A 20,343-nucleotide genomic window follows, 5' to 3' on the forward strand; every position below is an offset into this window, starting at 1 on the left:
TGACACTCTCATTTAATAAAGCTCACAAAGTACTTAGACCTGTGCGCCCTCAATTGAACTATATTCTTAATTTTGGGGAAAAAGAATTTAATTGTAGTTGCTTCTTTGTTACAGTGTCACTACTTGTGGGAAAGGTTAGAAAACCAGAGTGGAACTGACATTTCATATAGTTTGGAAAGACAGAGATCTATTCAACATTTATTCTCTTCTATTTGACGAGTATATAAATGCATGTTTGTGGGGTTGTATAAGAAAAATGCAAGTATGTAAACACACAAAATCACTACATTCTTTGCATCCTACCTTGCAAATTTGGACTTGATGAGGCTTTAAATTAAGGCAAGAATTTCTCTAATTATATTTGCTCAACAATGGCATAACTAATCCAGTTGCCTATTTGGGCTTTTTTTGGATATTGAGTACAGTTTCCATTTAGCACTGTGTATCCTTAAATATGTAATAAAGGTCAGAGAAATAAAATATATTTGGTAACAGTAACAACATTGAATATTATATTTTGCAAAAACTGTACTCTTGTAATTAACAAATTCATGCAGAGCAAATGGTCTGTGATTCCTTAGTAGATGATCAGTAAAATGCCTTTTTTCTCTCTTAGTAAAGGTAGTCAATTTAAATCAAAGAGAAAAAAAAATATTCATTAAAATAAAATTCATGACAATTAAATTCAATAATTCAGGCTAGCACGAAAAGTCATTATAAAGTGGATGTGTGATAGAAAGCAAACACCTGTCCAGTTTAAATAGGAAACAATTCTTAAATTCTTTCTTTCTTAAGATACCGTTTTAAATCATGGCAAAAATTGTTATGATGTTTGAGTGTTTTCTTAGAAATAATTGGAAAGCATAGTATGAGGCTGGAACTTGAAGGTTTTCATCAATGCCTCATGTGTCATCTTCAAATTCCATTTTATTCTTTGATTGATCTAACTATATACAAGATGCTGTTTTCCAAAATATAGTACAGAATGGAGAATCACTTTTTAATATCATATTTATGATATTAAGAATAAATTAAGCAATAACAAGGAATCATTTTTTAAAGTGTATATGCAACCATCATTTACTTTGTGCCATTCTAGGCAGCAGCTGCAGCAGCGTCCGCTGAATCAAGAGACTTCAGTGGTGGTGGCGGGATGGGAGTTTTCTCAGAGAGCTCTTCAGTAGCATCAAAGTTGAGCTCCAAGAGTGAGAAAGAGATGAAAAACAGAAGGAAGAAAAAGAAACAGAAAGAACAGTCTGGAGAAGAAGAGAAGGAAGAGGGATTCCGCAAATCAGAATCTGAAGACAGTATAAGAAGAAAAGGCTTCCGTTTTTCCTTAGAAGGAAGTAGGCTGACGTATGAAAAAAGGTTTTCTTCTCCACACCAGGTAAAAATAGTGGATTACATAAATTGCATTTTCATAACAAACAATGATTTCTTTTAGAGTATGCCAGCATTTGGGTAGGGATAAAACTGCCTTCCCTCTGGATAGCACAATGCTGTCAGACTGGTGATGATCATCACAATGTTTTAGTTATCACCTCAGAAAATTTGTGAGTTTTATAACTTTCTGGAATCCCTGGAAAGACTTTTTTAGAACATAGATCCCACCAGCCTTGGAAAAGTTTGTGGTTTTGAGGTTTCATTCAATGCTGAACCACCATGGAGCAATTTTCCACGTAAGCAATTATCAACAAATGGTTTCCATCCATGCATAGTTACTGTGCCTGGACCCAGTGAACAGTTTTCTGAATGGCAGGTTCCCAGGAGTAAATTGTGGACTTTTTGAAACCATCTGTGAGGTTGTCCTCTCCCACATGCAAATGTCACATGTAGAGTGCATTCTTCATGCCCTAGTTTGAAAGGGAACCAAAGCAAGTTTTTCTAAAAGCATAATCAAAATTTTGGAGTATACATTTACTTAGGAAGATCTATGACACTAAATAAGCAGTGATGTTTAATTATTTGATTATCTGTGTTTCATATCTAATGTGGGACTTGCCTTCAATGTATTCCCTGATTTATATAATATAGAGAATGTTTACCTGATGCTCTGTTGTAACTTTTAAATTTAAGTTCCTTAATTGTTTTTGAAATTAGCAAGAGACTACTAGGAATACACCATTCCTCTCAAGATAATTTCACCAGAAGTGAAATCTTAATGTCTATGTAATAATAATAATAAATACAACAACAAGATTCATAGCAAGATAATGGCTAAAACTTATACAGTGGATTGCTCCTTGCAATGTAAATTCATTTAACTCCCTCACTACAATCCTGGGTATGCACTATAATTCTTAATTTACAGATGTGAAGAGAAGAAGACTATTTCCTTTGTCAAATGTCTATTTAATACATGGTGTTCTATTTATGCTATCATATTTAATGCTAACAGTAGCCCTGAATATTATTATTTATGCTATCATTTAAGTTCAGCAAAGTTAAATAAAATGCCCAATATCATATAGTTAGTAAGGGCTGAAGTGATGTTCAGAGTTAGCCTGACTCAGAAACCCTTGAACTTTCTACTTTATCAGACCGGCTACAGAGAATATCTTTAAAACTTGATGAGGACATTTGGAATTGGATTTCAGTTAAAAGATACATATATTTAGGGTTATACTTGCAAATAGTATTCATTTGAGCATAAACAGTCTTGATATCCTTATGTTGAATATGTGCAAATTTTTTATAGGTCAGCCTGACACTTCAAATCCAAATAACATTATGTTAGTATAAATTAAAGGATTAGTGAGGCTGAGTTCAAATTTAAAATAGAATTTGTTTTTAACTGAATATCAATATTTACTTATTCTCATTCATTTGTTGTTGCAATCATTATGATTCCATTAGTAGAAACATTAGCTTAATAAATGTGAATCCCAGAGAAATCAAATCCCCTTTATATAGCATTGGTCATTTTGAAAAATGAAGAAAGGAAGAGAGGGAGGGAGGGAGGAAAGGACTGAGGGAGAGAAGGAGGGAGGGAGGGAAGGACAGGGAACAGAGGGAGGGAGGGAGGAAGGAAGAAAGGCAAACTACATGAGGCAAAATTGCCTAATTGTGAAACAGCATATCAACAAGTACCACAGAGATTCTCTTCAATTTGCTTTCAGTTGTTTCAAATCCAATAGTGTTATTTCTAGACAAAATAGTGAAGCCTGAAAAGGTTACTTATCTCCCGCCCCTTTCTGCAAGTCAGGCTCACAGATAAAACATTTTCCCTTTAGTATTTTTCATACTTCTATTTCCTAGTAAGTCAGAGATTATAAGAAATCACTGACTTCATGCAACATGGAATGTCTGGCTCCAAAGTGTTATTTGTTTCTTAATAGGTGTCTGTATAAAAATAAAGTCTTTTTTTTTTTTTTTTTTTTTTTTTTTTTTTTTTTTTTACTGTTAGAGTCAAAATAGGAAACTGGAGAAGGAGAGGGAAAGAGAGAAAGAAAAGGAGAGAAAAAGAGAGTTCTGAAATCACACTACCTCCTCTTGCATGTCCTGGAAGTAATATTGATAATGTCAACCCAGACAGAGGTTCTTAACCTGGCTACAGTGGAAGGTCCATTGCTTTTGTCAGAATTTTCAAAAGTCCGTGACACGAAAGTATTAAGAACTACTATTTGTAATGCCATGATCGAAAGGAGATTGTGTTGGTAACCATTCCTATCTTCATATTGAAAAAACATAGTGTAGGCTTTTGCTGTAAGACTATAATTTTCTCAGAGGAGTAGGCTGATTGTATGCAATATTTCTTAGACTCCTATTTGACTGGTTAGTGTAGGAGAGAGGAGAGAAGGAAGTCAAGACTGAAATCTAATCAAGTTTGAAGAGTTTGGATATTTTATTTTGAAACGTTTGTAAAATACAGGGGACTTTTCTAAGTTATTATTTTCCCCATTATTTGTGATAAACCATGAGTTTGCTTTTTAGAAATTCATGTGATGTGGTAGATTTTTTTATTTTTGGCATAGCATTTGATTGCTATGATACTATTTGATGCTATCATATGGAGAAATGATCATTTTTCATACAGTTTTCACAAGTAAACTAAGCCCTTGTATGGCATATAATTCACCTTTGTACCTTAAGAAACATTGTATGCAATTTTATAAATTATTTCCTTCCCATCCTTCTACTGGCTCCAATTGAGTGGGGGTATCTATACTTAAAATATAAGCTCTTTAACCAAGAGTGATAAATGCAAAGCATTTCTACTTGATTTCATATTGCCAAGCATATTTTTGTCTTCCTTTCTTTTTGAGCTAATGATGATCAGAAGGTCACAAATCCTGCAACTGTTATTCCTCATGGCTATTTCAGTATCCTTTGCAGAATGAGAGAAAGGAGGCATGAAAAAAATTGAGGATTTGTAGGCTAGGAGAAGCTTAAATAGTAACAACTTATCTGGAAAACAATAAAGAGAAAGAATGAATCTTACTGATGAAGTTGTTCATAGGTTGAAAAATCATGGGAACGGAGAAAAAAGAAATAACTTTCATTGGGAGAGAGAGAGTCCTCTTAGACGTGATATTTTCAGCAAATAATGCACAGGATCATATAACATAAGATAATGTCTGACAGCAATAGACATTTTTGAGAAAAAATAAATAATTCTTCAGCTGAATAGAAAATTAAAAGCTTACTTATTTATCAGGGCATGTAAAATATATATAGGCAAAAGATCATTATTTTAGTTACCTTTAAATCCTTTGGAGAGAAAAATATCAAACTAATAATACTAACATGATAGCATTATCATTCTTTCCATTACAAATGATAGCAATCCAATTCAAATCAGCTTAAGCAAAAAAGCTAATTTATTAGCTTATGTAAATAATGTCCATGAGTAGCTTCAGGCATGACTAGATCCAGAGGCTTGAAGCACATTATAACCAAATATTTTTCATATCTCAGTCCATGTTCCTCCAATATGGTGGAAAGATGACCACTGCAGCGTCAAGCTTATATCCAATATATTCATCCATCCCAATTGAATAAACATCTCTTTCCCAACAGTCATATAAAAAGGGGTGGGTCTCAATGGACCATGCAGGGTTTCATGCCCATCTCCAAACTGTTCTCTATGGCCAGAGGTATGGTACACACTGATTTGCTAAGCCTTGGTCGTGGACTCACTGTGAGGTCCAGTAATTGAGGTCAGTACCTCCCAAGATACTCGGTCTAGGAGTTGAGGCACATTCCTCAAGGACAGTGATAATAATGTCAACAAAAGAAGGAGAAATAGATATTAGACAAGAAAAAGAAGCTATGTTCCCTAGAGTAGTTATAAAGTTATGCAGTAGACTGGTAGCATTCGGAAAGTGATTCACTGTGCTCAGTGCTGCTGTGGGTAAGAAATGGTAAATGGCATTATGGCAGTGACAGCCATTTAGAAAATTGTTAAATGAGTGTGGTCAGAGTCTTAGTAAAAATCAGGCTTTTGTAAATCTTGTGCTCTGCAGATTTCTTGAGACAGACAGAAGAGTGAAAATCAGGGAATGAGTCATAGAGTTCTTTCAGTTTGATTTGTTTAATTTATTCATGAAAAGCATTATAAAATATGCAAAAGGAAGGGGAGAAACTGTGCCTTGTGCTGTAATTAAACAAGCCTACTAGCAAGATTGATTTTATTTTCCCCTGTGGTAAGATCTGCTTCAGGGTGTGGTCACTAGTGTCCTCTTACTAGGAGTATTTTTGGCTTCAAAGAATCTAAATGTAGATGTGTTTTTTGTTGTTTTCCACTGGATTGTTAAGTGAGATTCGCTTTAGAGAAGGAGTCAGCAAAATTTTAATTCTATGTACCAGGAAAGGGTCTGAGCAATGTCCAGGGGTACTTCTGCCTATCTTAAGGCAGGGTGAAGTAGAAGAAAATGACAGAATATGAGAGAACAGAATATGAAAAATGGACAGAGAAAAAGGGAAAATACAAAAAGCAACCCGAAAGAGGTGAACCTAGTAGAGAGAGCCAGAGCACTGCAATATTACCACCAAAGCCCCCCATTCCATTTGTCCAAAGATGTGCCTTTAAGGGCATAACCATGAAACAAGTCAAGTTTCACATTTTTCAGGATCTCGCCTCTTAATTTTGTTCATCTGTTTTTGTTGTGCTTTTTGTTTTCTCGTTTTCCCTAGTCTTTACTGAGCATCCGTGGATCCCTTTTCTCTCCAAGACGCAACAGTAGGGCCAGCCTTTTCAGCTTCAGAGGCCGAGCGAAGGATATTGGCTCCGAGAATGACTTTGCCGATGATGAGCACAGCACCTTCGAAGACAATGACAGCCGAAGAGACTCTCTGTTTGTGCCGCACAGGCATGGGGAACGGCGCCACAGTAACGTCAGCCAGGTCAGCCGCGCCTCCCGAGTGCTCCCCATTCTGCCTGTGAACGGGAAGATGCACAGTGCGGTGGATTGCAACGGGGTCGTCTCCCTGGTCGGGGGTCCTTCTGCCCTCACATCTGCTGGGCAGCTTCTGCCAGAGGTGAGGAAAATCAGTACTGCTGCTGGTAGGAAGGGAGCCGAAGCCGGGTAGGCAGGAGGGTTTTTCTTAAATCTCCACATCTAAGGATTTTGCTGAGAGAATGGTTCAGAGAACAGGGGTTAGTTCAATCAAGCTATGAACTTACCCTCAAACTGTTCTATTCAGACTTTTCTACAAATTAATTTAAAACATGGGTTGGGGTTCATAGAATGTAATAACTATTCCTTCATCATTATTACCACTGGTGTGGAGTTTGCCAGAAAACAAAGCAACAATTTGTCAAGCATAATGTTTAATTAATATAATCAAATTAAATGTAAGAAAGTTAATGTTCGCAAATGATAATATTCATCTTCACCATGTTGCTATTGCTGTTTGTTTAAAATGGGAGTTTGTTACTCCCATTTGAAGTAGATGTTATTACAGAATTCTATAGTGCAACATACTCTCTCTTTGCAGATCAGAGTGTTGTAACATTTTTAGCTGGAATGACCTTGACTCTTGTATGTTTGGGGGTAAAAGAAGCAACTCTAAGTACCTAGTGCAACGTCATGTGTTATAATTTTTACAGCAGATTTCATTTTTTTATTACTGTTATGAATTATTTTTGTAAACAAAGTGCCACAAATCAAACATATGCAAGGGGTTTTAGATAAATAAAAAACACTTCTAGGGAAATACTATTAGCATTTCTTATCACACCTAAAATACTTTTTATTTGATATTAAATAAGCATTTGTTATTAATTAAAGCTTCACTTGCCATTGTAAACATCATTCAGCAATGTCGCTTGGTTGTACTTGATAGTTTCTGAATCATATTAAATCCTCTTTGTACGAACTTTTAAAACCTTAATTTCACTTACTGTTAGAAAGAAAAGCTCTTTAAGGTACATTAAAATCATATACAGGATGATTGTATGGTATGTGAATAAATCTTAATAAAAAAATCATATACAGTTAGCTTTCAGCCACTTAATCAAGGAACTTCTTACCTTGGGTTATAGAAATAGGCATTGTTCTTCTCTTTATTCATGCGGTCTTTCCCTGCCCTTTGTTCTCAGACAAGTGTCAAAGTGAGATGAAATCACGAGAAAAGTAGAACTTGGCAGTGAAGTAACCAGAAAGAAAGCAGTGGAATATCAACTTCTCTTAAAGAATAATAATAGCTTGGTGCTAGATGCTGTCCGGAGCACTTCACATGTGTTGATTCATTTACTCTTTATAATAACCCTTTAAGAGAATTATTCCCATTTTACAGAAGAAAAAACTGAGGCCTGTGCATGGTGCAACTACAACCCCAGGTTTCCTGGCTACTGAAGCCATATCCTATCCATTTTGCAATATTGCCTCCATTGAACTTTATTACTTTGCTCAAATGGAAAAGAAAAGATGGCTAAGGAACCAAACACTTCATTTTGACCTGTGTTTCTCAAGATAGGCTTCGCCTCCAGACTACTTATGTCTGAGTCCCCTGAGATGTTTATCTTAAAGTGGAGATTCTCGGGGCCCACCCAGATCTATTCAGACAGAAATGATGAGGACAAGATCTGGGAATCTTCTTCTTTGACAAGCATCCTACATGATTCTTATACATAATAATGTATGAACATCCTTGATCTCGATAAATGTTAATTGAGCAAACCAAACAAATCTACAACTTCTTTGCATAAATATAAACAGGAATATCAGTCTGTCATATCTAGAAAATATTTAGCATTAACAGTAATTACTGTGAATCTCATGCTATCAGAGAAAATGAGATGAACCTCTGAAGGCAAAATTGGGGACAGTTTGAAGCAAACCCAGAGTGAGCCCTTAAATTCCTCATCTGCATTTTTTCAACCTTGCAATCAAGTGCTTTGAGGCAGGACACTGCATTGTAGTGCAGAATGAACTGGAGGTGCAGACAAATGAGGTAGGCTTTAAGAGACTGCCAGAGGGAAATAAGAATAGAAAATTAACAGCTGTGGGCAAATGACACCTTCAAAGTACACAATTTCCTATACTTCACATGTAAATGCAATTGAGGTAATTTATCAGAATTTCCTCAGAGTAAGATCTATCAAAAAAAAAAAAAAAAGTAATTCCATAGAGGTTTTGGAATCTATCATTGAAAATTAGGCAGATCTAAAATTTCACATCGAGTTCAGTATGGAGCAGGCAGGACTAGATGAACTTTAAGTGACCCTATTTTTTTTTTCTTAAAACTTTTGCCTCTCTCTGACCTGTCAAAATAGTCTAAATTCTGAGAGGCACTGTTTTAGTTTAAAGAGTTTTAGTTTCAGAGAGAGATTATTTCCTTCCTCATTAATCTTTTCTCTTTTACCTTAAAATTAGTTTCAGAGTCAAACTGCCTTTGAATGTGTATGCATTAGTGATATAGAGTTAATAAAGATAAATAGAATGTTAATTATTCTCATCCTAATAAGATCAGAATAAATAAACAGGATTCATATCTCTATTTTAGAAATAGTGAAAATCTGCCAAGAAATGAAAGTGACATATATTATTAACACTCAAACATGCATATGAAATCTATCAGTTTTTTCCCTTTTTCCTGTGATAAGTTACTTCATTATTTGATTCCCTGCAGTAGAAATAAATTTTGGTTGTTGAAATTCCAGTAAGTTTATTTGGGAAATAGAAAGGTATTGAATCATTATATCATTGTTAAAAATTAAAGCCCCCTGAATTGGTATTATTTCCTTACATTCGAGTTTAAGGCCAAGGATAGGTCATTTTGTAGATGGGGTTATTTTGTAGGTGCAAGACAAAGTTAAGGATTAGTTCTAAAATGTAATTTAATTGTTACAGATGTTTGGAACTGTTATCTGATGCTAATGAATGAACATATTTTACAAGTGGAATTCACATTTTAGGAGGACTATTACTGATGCATATTAGGGAAACTTTTAAAATTCTCTCCATACCTTGAAACACACAAATATATTTCTATAAAGATCTAATAACTCAATCTGACAGCAAATCAATAAGCAGTATGTTTCCACTGGAAGTCCTAGACCAGATTGTTTTAAAAAAAGGTTGTCTATCCAATAGTAGGCCTGGTCCCTCCAATCCAAGGCTCTGGGATGGAGAATTAGAAAGAGTCCATTTTGATGGCAAACCCAGGCATTCCTGAAAGCTGGGAATGTAAGGGGCCTGCAAACACTTCCCAAGAATGATAATTCCAGCAAAGTGTTAATGAGCTGTTTAAACTTAAAAAAGCATGGTGGACACTCAGTAATACCAGTTTTAGGAATGCTTTGGGTTTTGCTACCCTCAAGAATAATGGTTCTTTCATCTGAAATTTTATTTTTAGGGCACTACGACAGAAACAGAAATAAGAAAGAGACGATCCAGCTCTTATCATGTTTCCATGGATTTGTTGGAAGACCCTACAACAAGGCAAAGAGCAATGAGTATGGCCAGTATTTTAACCAACACCATGGAAGGTGTGTGAAATGTTTTGCAACATGGCTACTTGGTGGTGCTCTGGTAATGATACAAAAACAAACAAAATGAAACAAACAAAGAAAAACTTATATATATTCCAAGAAAGTACTTCCTAATTTGCTACCACATTATCGTTTATATATTTTGCTAAGTAACAGTAAAATCGATGTACTGCAGATGGATTCTACTATCCAATATAGATTTTTCCATTTAAGCTCCAGGAAGCTGAAGCAAATTCAAAGCAAATTTGAAATACTACTTTTGTATTGAAACTTTAAACTGATGAAGCATATTCCATGACACTGAAAGGAGTGTAACGATAAATGTTTAATATTATTATTATGCTAATCCACTTGAATTGTATTAACTTCATGAAACACAAGTTATAGAATCCTTTGATTTAACCAGAAATATAAATGAAAAATGTGAATTAGGGTTTGACATTAATCTCATTGGAGCAAAGTTTTCAAAATTTTGTAGTTCTACCTTTGCCCCTCTCTGACCAGTGTTACAATATATCAGCTTTCTCTTTAGTTGCAGATTATATTTGAGTAGTTAACCTATTGTTTAGAATGCTGGATCATAGAATGCCAAATATAAGGACTTTGGGACCGCTTGACCTGCAATCTGGCTCTGCCACATGTTAAATGTGTTAGTTTATGACTCTGAACTTCAGTTTGCTCATTAGTAAAGTGTGTATAACGATGTTTAGGCACAAGGTTGTTGTAAAGATTAGAGGAGGCATTATATATAAAGCACCCATGTACTTGGCATTTAGAAGGCACTCAATAAATATCATCATTAGTTGTTCATTGCTTTTTGTTAATTCACATCCTTGTGCCTTTCCATACTGCAAGTGAATTTAAACATCGACTTCAACTACTTGGAAAATACTTTCATGTAAAATGTATTCTGTCCTCCCCCTTCTCCTACTCTCCCTTCTCCTGCCTTTTTCATTTATCTTACCCCTCCCTCACCCCCCACCTATGTGTGTGTGCACGTGTGTGTGCATGTATGGATATGTTAAAAGAGAAAGAAGAAAAGAAGGAGGAAGAATGAGAGCGAAGAGAGATAGAGAAAGCATGGCTTTCTTGTTAATTATCATTTCTCTTGAGACTGGATAGATTCTGTGATTAATTACTTTCTAGTATGAAGGCAAAGATCTCATGATATTAATATGAATACCAGAAGCCTAAAAGTCACAGCCAGAAAAACTCCCAGTGTAGATAACCATATATGTCACAACCGCATCAGTGTTACAAGACCCAATTTTCATAATATCCTAGTACAGTATCAGAAATCTTTTCACTGATTTCTACGGAATATTAAACTCTAGTACGTTCTTCCCCAACCTCGCCTGCGTTAGCTTGCACTCCCTCTTCCCCCCCAGCTGCCAGTAGCTTGCTCCTCCCTGTCCCTCCAGGTAAATCTTTTGAAGATTCTCTGGTCTTCTGCTCCTTGCCATAGCAAAACCACTGAGAGGAAGCTGCCAGTGGTTCTGCTACTGATGTCAGCAGCATGTCTGCTTCTTAAAGCAGGAAGCAGAGAAGGAGACAGGGTAAGTCTAAATCAACAGTCATACTTTGCACTTCTGGTAGTATTAAGTTTGAGCTGATATAAGAAATTACTCAAAACAAAAAAACAAAAACAAAACCCCAAAAGCCACCACTACCACCAGATTGGACTTGTCCAGTAATTAAGATAAAGTGTTCAAAACGAATGCACCTACATGTCCCTCTAAGGAAATATGTCCCATAGAGTTGCCTTGGAGTGAAAAGATGAAAAGATGTTCCAAGAATAAGTGTAATTTAGGAAGCAGGAGACTGACAGTGTTTTGGTTTTAATACCTGCAGAGCTTTTGACTTTGTATTTTTGTGAGGGACAGTAGCTGTTTTCATTCTTTAATCTTTAATATAGTAATATAGAATGGAAAGCTGATTTTTCTCTATTCAATAATATCTAAACATTTAGAGTGTGGCATTGATCAAGGTTGGTTGTCAGCAGTTCTTAGCACACACATGTGTATTAGAGCTAATTTTAATACAGTCCTTTTTTGTTCCTGATATTGGAAAAATTTCTTAGGTTGACATAATCTGTTTGTTTTGGGACCCTTTCTTCTAATTCTAATCATGCTTTAATTCACCTTCCCTTTTTATGAATCAATCTTGTTGATTTGGCTGGCAACTTTTGTATTCCTTCTTTTTAACTACAGTCAAGTCTCCATTGTCCTCAGGCAAAAGTTGGTGAACCAAAATAAATTGCATTTTTCAGGTGTATTTTATGCAAAAACATATAGAAATGTTTCCTGGTCACATACTCATGAAGGATGGTGGGAGGGTGAATTAGAAGCACCTGAGGAATCAAGGGGAACCAGCAGAATATGTGATCTTAGCTGTAAATGATCCTTAGTGTGGATAATCCATGCAGGAATAATGGAGAGGTGGCTGTGGTTATCTCCTCAGTGTGCTTTGTTTCAAAGTGCGAGATTCTGTTTTTTGGCATGAATGGTTGAACAATTTAATTTTAGAACTTAAACAACTTTGCTTCATTTTTCTTGGTGAAAAGATAAGCAATACTTACTGAATTTCCCCTTTTGAAATTTTGTCTGATTTACTTTTTCTATACAATTTTTATTTGCATCTATCTACTAAGTGACAGGTAACATTTATATATATTTTTAATGTATATATATTCTGACAGTACACATGCAAAGAGATTTTGTAGTTTCTTTTTTGTTATTTATTGTAAATCATAGTATCTTCTTTTATCCTCAGTGTAAATATTAGGTTACTTGGGGAGACTTAAAAACATCTACAAAATGACTAATGCATGATAATTTTATTTATATTTTTTTCTGATTTACAACTCAAAAATTTTTATTGTTTACAGAATTACATAGTAGGGGAAATGGAAATAAACTGTGTACTTTAAGAATTTCAGTATCTAAATAGTCATTTAAAGAATCAACTTAGAATGAAATTCTGTTAAAAATGAGCAGGGAATTAATTTACTTTAGGGAAATTGTAAACTTGATACCATTAGTTAGTGGAGAATGTTTATCAGTGGAACAAAAATTGTTACTTACAGTCTTGTTTGTTTCATATGTTCATTCCTCCCTTATGAAGTTTAGATTCCTACTAAACTGTACCACTTTTGGAGGATATTCCAGTTGCTACAATAGCAATACTAAGGTGATGACCAGAATCAATTATGCATTGTATGAAAAAAAGAGTCCTTCCATCTGATTTCTGAGAAGTGGTGGTGCCATGTTTTCCAGAGAAGTAACAGGGTGTACAGCAGTAATATTGGCAGAAAACAATATATTATGCAACCTTTGTCCTCTCGGGATTAAGAAGTTATCTTGCCAAAGGAAAATGGTGGATGATTTCCCACTTCCTAATTCTCAAAACTTCTTTGCCAATATTTACCAAGTTTTGGTACTTTACAGTTATCACCTTTAAGATCTGTGTATTTCTGTTCTCTCCCTTCTTATATAGTTAAAATTCTTCTTTATATCATTGTACCTTTTCCCAAATAAAAGAATTTTTAAAAATTCATATCACACATAGTTGGTGTGATATTTATATATTTTAATACATTAAAATAAATGTATCCTATAAAAAACTAAAAATTCCATGTATGTAACACCTAAAATCCTCCTGTATTTTACCAGTAGTACATGAGTCCTACTGTGTGAAACACTGATCTTTGATAACAGTGAGGACCCTGGTTTCTTTAGGTGGGAATTTTCTCTTCTTTTGTGCCATCTAGTTAATTGAGTTAAAGAGAAGGAAGCATTTTGAGTTTAATATGCAAGAGTAAATCAAAAGAGGCTTAATTTGAACCTTTCTGATTCAGACTGGTGACACCAACAAAACTATCTTGTTAAAACACCGAAAGAATTTATCTCATCCACAAAACTGAGATTCAGCATGACTGATGAAGGTTTATAGGGCATCTCCTGAGAGAAGTCCTTGGTAATATCTATGCCCCTTGCCCTATCTGGTATATGAATGAGCTTTACTTAAACTAAATGAAATGCCTACTCGCTAGTTTCTGACAGCCAAGTTAACTTTGGAAAGTTTACCAATCTTACTGTATCTACCCTCTCTATGACAGCAAATCCATTATGAACTTTAACCTTTTCCCCCATCAGATTAATGAAACAACTTCAGTTTTTTCTTTTTTTTTTAAATTTCTTTTTACTTAAACTGAAGGCTGATTACTAGAAAGTAAGCAGTTTTCATGAGTATTCTAACTTTTTTCTTCCAGAACTTGAAGAATCCAGACAGAAATGCCCACCCTGCTGGTATAAATTTGCTAACATGTGTTTGATCTGGGACTGCTGTAAACCATGGTTGAAGGTGAAACACCTCGTCAATCTGGTCGTGATGGACCCATTTGTTGACTTGGCCATCACCATCTGCATTGTTTTAAATACACTCTTCATGGCCATGGAACACTATCCCATGACGGAGCAGTTCAGCAGTGTGCTGTCTGTCGGGAACCTGGTAAGGCTTACTGAGAGCTTCTCTTCCCATTAAAGGAGTTCGTGATTGCCTTAACGAACTTTACATATCACTCTAAAGTTAAATGTGAGCTAATTGTCCATGTATACCCAGAGAGCAAAAGTTTAGCATCCTATTTCTTTATAACAAAAATATATTGCTATAGTTAAACACAGTGCAGAAGATTCAGAGTTTTTATGTAGAACTTGATTTAGAATTGAAATTAAACTTCCTATTAATTAGATGATTATAATTTATGGAGGAAATTGGTATAGGATAACAAAATGATGACTATAACTTAGATATTTAGAGTAAATTCATTAGGACTGGTCCACATATGCCAAGCGTATTATAAAATACTCTCAGATCATTACAAAATAATGACCTAATTACAAAATAACATTTGTAATTAGCTGAGAATGGATTTTTTGAGAGAAGTTAACATCATATGGGGATTATTACTTCTGTTTGAATTTCTCCTATAATTTTAGGAATTCATGATGAGTTTTGTATGTATTTTAATTAAAAAATTGTAATAACATTCACCAGATACATGATAGAGTGATAGAAGTTAAAGTAAAATGATCTTATAGAAAGAGATAAGATGAATAAAATCATACAACAAAAATATATTGATAATGCTATAAGATGCTTATGAAGTTCTTGTTCACCTACCAGCTTGATAAATGAATATATAAACAGGTTGTATACAAACTGTAAATAATATATTCTAAAGTATAGTACACAAAATTTTTAGGCTCTGATGTGACTACTATATTTTTTTTATTATAATACAGGTATGTACCAGACAAATCAGTTCTAAGGTATATATTATGATTATTTATATTTTACAATTGGGAAAAATATAGCCATGAAAAATTGATAGGGCAACAAAAGGTCTGAAGCCATGAAACTGTTTTAAGCTGTGGTCAGAAATCACAAAATCTTTGAATAGGAGAGGGCAATAATAGTTACTCAATCCAAATTTTTACCTGTATAGGTATGCCACCAATATTATTACTAAAAAATGAACAAGTAATTCAAGAAAGCTTTATGGTGGTGGATATTAGGACTCAACTCAAATGGGCTAAAGTAAAATTAAAGGAATTTGTTGCCTCATATAACTAAAAGTCCATGGGGATTTGGAACTAGCTCCAGATTCCAACCTGACTAGATTCAGGTTCTCAATCAATATTATTGGGAGTCTGTTTCTTGGCATATTGCTTCCCAATATGTTTTCTTCATTTTCTGGCTAGGTATTCACCTATTGATGGCAGTATTCTACCAGCTTTTATCAACTTATCTCCCTGAGCAGAAAAGATTATGCTTCCTACCTAGTAGCATCAGCAAACACATAAAAACTTAATCTAAATGACTTGGTTGGAGTTATGTAACCAATTGTAAGCCAGTCAGCCACTCTGGTTTTAGGGTTGAAATGCTCTATTGGTCAAACCATAATCATGTCTTATTGCTGGAGATGGAGAAAATGATGGGAACTGTGAAGAAAATATCATGGTGCCATTAACAGAAAAAAAGGAGAGTGGATGCTGGAAAGACATAAACAACAGGGCAATTCAAGTGGAACTTGTATTATATATTAAGGAAGACAAAATGTGTGAATGAGGTGAACCACTGAATAGTAGAAAATGTTTAGGCAGAGTATACAGTCTTCTCAAGAGCACATGGGCCATCCTCCAGGATAGACCATATATTAGGCCATAAAACAAGACTCAACAAATTTAAAAATATTGAAATCATACAAAGTATTTTCTCTTCACCATAAAGCTAGATATCAATAATAGAAAAATAATTGTGAAAGTCACAAATATGTAGAAATAAAATACACTATTAAATAGCCAATGAATCAAAGAAGAAATCAAAACAGAAATGAGAATATACTTTAAGATGAATAAAAATAAAAGCACACTATACTAAAACTTACGGGGATACAACTAAAACAGTGCATAGTATAAATGCCTGTACTTAAAAAGAGGAAATATCTCAAATCAGTAACCTAAACTTAAAAAACTAGAAAAATAAGAACAAACTAAACCCAAATTAAGAAGAAGGGAGGACATAATAAAGACATCAAGGAAACAAGGAAGAGAAAGTTAATAAAGAGAATCAACAAAATCAGAAGTTGGTTTTTGAAAAGATCAACAAAATTGACAAACGTTTAGCCAAACAAATCAAGAAAAAAAGAGAGAAGACTCAAGTAATTAAGGGCAGAGTGAAAGAGGGGTTATCACTGTCAACCTTACAGAAATAGAGAGTATAAGGGAATATTATGGATTCTTATATGTCAACAAATTAGATAACTTAGATGAAATGGAAAAATTCCTAAAAGGAAAAAAACTACCAAAACTGACTCAAAAGAAATAGACAATCTGAATAGTCCTATAACAACTACAAATTGAATGAATAATGAAAAAGCTGCCCAAAATGAAAAACCCAGGCCCAGATAACTTCACTGATGAATTCTACCAAATGGTTAAAGAGCTAACACCAATCCTCCAAAACTCTTTCAAAAAATAGGAGGGAACACTTCCCAACTCATTCTATGAGACCAGAATACCCTGATACCAAAAACCAGACAAAGACTTTACAAGAATAGATAATTACAGACCAATATCCCATATAGCAATTGCCATATTTTTCCAGGATTGCTGTAGCAGAGTACCATATGCCAGTTGGCTTAAATGACAGGAATGGTCTTAGTTTCAGAGGCTAGGAGTCCAAAATCAATGTGTTTGCAGTATCAAGCTTTCTTTTAAACCTGTAGCATTCTGGTGGTGGCTTGCTGGCAATCCATAACTCAATCTCTGCCTCTATCTTATAGCCATCTCTCTTCCTGTTTGTCTCCTCCTCCTGTGCCCAAATTCCTCCTGATTATACAGACTCTAATCATACTGAGTTAAGGCTAACTGATTCATTTATTCACTCATTTATTTATTCATCCTTATTATTACCTTGCAAATAATATCTTTAAAGATCCTATTTAAAATGGGTTCCCATCCACACAACTGGGGGTTAGGACTTGAACATGTCTTTCTGGGGGACGTAATTCAATCTATAACAAAAATAGATGCAAAAATCCTCAGCAAAATACTAGCAAACCAAAGTGAATAACATAGAGAAAGTTTATACAACATGTCTGTGCCCGGTTTGAACATGTTATGGACCTCAGAAGAGCCATTATCTTTTAATCCAATCTTGTAGGGTAGGACCTTTTGATTTAATGTTCCCATGGAGAAGTGACCCAGCCAACTATGGCTGAGAACTTTTGTTTAAATTATTTCCATGGAGGTATTGACTCGCCCATTCAGGGTGGGTCTTTATTAGTTTACCAGAGTGCTTTAAGAGAGCTCATGGAGAGAAGGAGCTCAGAGAAGCTGTGAGAGGCATTTTGGAAAGAATCTAAGAGCCAACACAGAGGCTTGGAGACACTGGGAGATGCAGACAGAAGTATGTTTGGAGATGCTAAGCTAAGAGATGAAGCCCAGAGTTTGCCCTAGAAAAGCTAAGAGAGGACTTCTAGGTGCTAAGAGAGAAACTCTCCATGAGAACCAAGCAGAGAGCTGAGAGAAGCTAAGAGAGACAGAAGCCCAGAAACATTTTGGAGAATACTATTTTGAAATGCAACCCAGGAGCAAAGGCAGCAGCAGATGCCAGCCATGTGCCTTCCCAGCTGACAGAGGTGTTCTGGACGCCTTTGCCTTCGTTCAGTGTAGGTATTCTCTTGTTGATGCCTTAGTTTGGACACTTTTTATGGCCTTAGAACTTTAAATTTGTGGCCTAATAAATCCCCTTTATAAAAGCCAATCCATTTCTGGTATTTTACATAATGGCAGCTTTAGCAAACTGGAACAATGACCAAGTGGAATTTATCCCAGGAATGCAAGGTTGGATAAAGTTGTGAACATGAGTATTGCAATACCGTCCACCATACTGATTCAATAAAGGATAAAAAAGAGAATGAGGTCTTGATATATGTGACAACTTGGATGAACCTTCAAGACATCATATTGAGTGAAATAAGCCATGTTGAAACACAAAAGGGCAAATATTTATGATCTCACTGATTTGAAATAATAAAATAAGCAAACTCATAGAGTCAGAATCTAGAATATAGGTTACCAGGGGACAGAGTGGGGATAGGAAATGGGAAGTTAAAGCTTAAAATATACAAGGTTCCTATTTGGAATGATGGAAATGATGGTAGCTTAACATTGTGAACGTAATTAATGGCACTGAAATATATATATATCTGAATGTGATTAAAAGGGGAAATGTATATATGGTAACAGAAAAAATTCTTTTTAAAATCCATGGAACTACACTACACAAAAGGTGAACCTTAAGTTAAACCATGGACTACCATTAATAGTACAACTATAAAAATGTGCTATCTTCAATTGTAACAAATGTTCCACATCAATGCAAGGTGTTAGTAGGATTGTGTATGGGACTCCTGTATTTTATGCATGACTGTTCTGTAAACCCACAATTTCTCTAATAAAGGAAAATATTTTTAAAAAACATGATCATCTCAATAGATGCAGAAATAACATTTGACAAAATTGAACATCTAGGAATAGAAGGGAACTTTGTTAAAATGATAAAAGCTGTCTAAAAAACCCACAGCTGTCATCATACTGAATGGTGAAGGACTAAATGCTTTTCCTTTATGATAAAAAACAAGATAAGGATGTCCACTATCTCTTCTTCTACTCAACATTGTGCTGGAGATTCTAGCCAGAGCAACTAGACAAGAAAAAGAAATAAATGAAATCCAGATTGGAAAGGAAGAAGTAAAACTATCTCTTCACAGATGACATGATGTTATACATAGAAAATCCTGATGAATGCACACACATGCATATACAACTATTAAAGCATGCAATTATTATAACTAATGGATGAGTTCAGCAAGGTTGCAGCATACAAGATCAATATTCAAGAATCATTGGTAATTTTTATATATAGTCATTGAACAACCTAAAAATGAAATAAAGAAGATTCCATTTACAATAGCATCAAAAGAATAAAATACTTATGAATAAATTTAACAAAGAAGTGCAAGACATTTGCTGAAAACTACAAAATATTGTGAAAAGAAATTTTAAAAATATTTAAATAAATGGAAAGACATCCCATGTGCATGGACTAGAAGACTTAATATGGTTAGGATGACAGTACTCTCCAAATTAATCTATAGATTTAACACAATCCCTATCAAAATCCCAGCTGCCTTTTTTTACAGAAATTGACAAGCTAATTCTAATATTTATGTGGAAATACAAGAGACCCAGAGTGTCAAAACCACCTTGTAAAAGGAGGACAAAATTGTAGAATTCACATTTCCTGATTTTGAAACTTACTACAAAGCTACAGTAATCTAGAGAGAGTAGAGAAGTGGCATAAGGATAGGCATATAGATTAATGGAATAGAAATAAGTGTGCAGAATTAAACTCTTACATTAATGGTCAATTGCATTTTGACAAAGGTACCAAGGCAACAAAATGGGTGAAAGAATAGTCTTTTCAACAAATGGTGCTGGTAAAAAGAGATATACAAATGCAGAAGAATGAAGTTGGGTCCCTACTGCTCACCATAAAGAGGGGGAAATGGGGAATGACTATTTATGGGTATAGAATTTTTGGGGGGGAAGGTTGCAAAAAGTGCTCTGGAATTAGATAGAGGTGATGGTTGCACAATTCCTTGAATATACTAAAAACTACTGAATTTTATTCTACCTGTTATTCCACATTATAAATGCATCACAGTTCATCCAATCACCTATTTTTGGACATTAAAGTTGGTTCTAAATATTTTGCTGCCATGAATAATTCTATAGTAAATGTCCTCATGTATACCACATTTTATAATGCTGCTTCAG

The 20,343-nt window shown here is 34.7% G+C and overlaps 1 protein-coding gene across 6 annotated transcripts in view; it reads left to right on the top strand.

Annotated features, from left to right (window-relative positions):
- The window catches only part of LOC119544096 (sodium channel protein type 2 subunit alpha), a 169,308-nt gene that overhangs the window by 90,066 nt on the left and 58,899 nt on the right, over nucleotides 1-20,343 (top strand). For all 6 annotated transcript variants that reach the window (XM_037849225.1, XM_037849228.1, XM_037849226.1 and 3 more), the window contains 4 exons: nucleotides 1,100-1,387; nucleotides 6,136-6,480; nucleotides 9,802-9,934; nucleotides 14,208-14,446. In XM_037849225.1, coding sequence (XP_037705153.1) covers nucleotides 1,100-1,387; nucleotides 6,136-6,480; nucleotides 9,802-9,934; nucleotides 14,208-14,446 — 1,005 coding nt within the window. The remainder of the gene's footprint in view (nucleotides 1-1,099; nucleotides 1,388-6,135; nucleotides 6,481-9,801; nucleotides 9,935-14,207; nucleotides 14,447-20,343) is intronic.

The sequence above is a fragment of the Choloepus didactylus genome, chromosome 9, assembly GCF_015220235.1.
Source record: "Choloepus didactylus isolate mChoDid1 chromosome 9, mChoDid1.pri, whole genome shotgun sequence".
NCBI classification, from domain to species: Eukaryota; Metazoa; Chordata; class Mammalia; order Pilosa; family Megalonychidae; genus Choloepus; species Choloepus didactylus.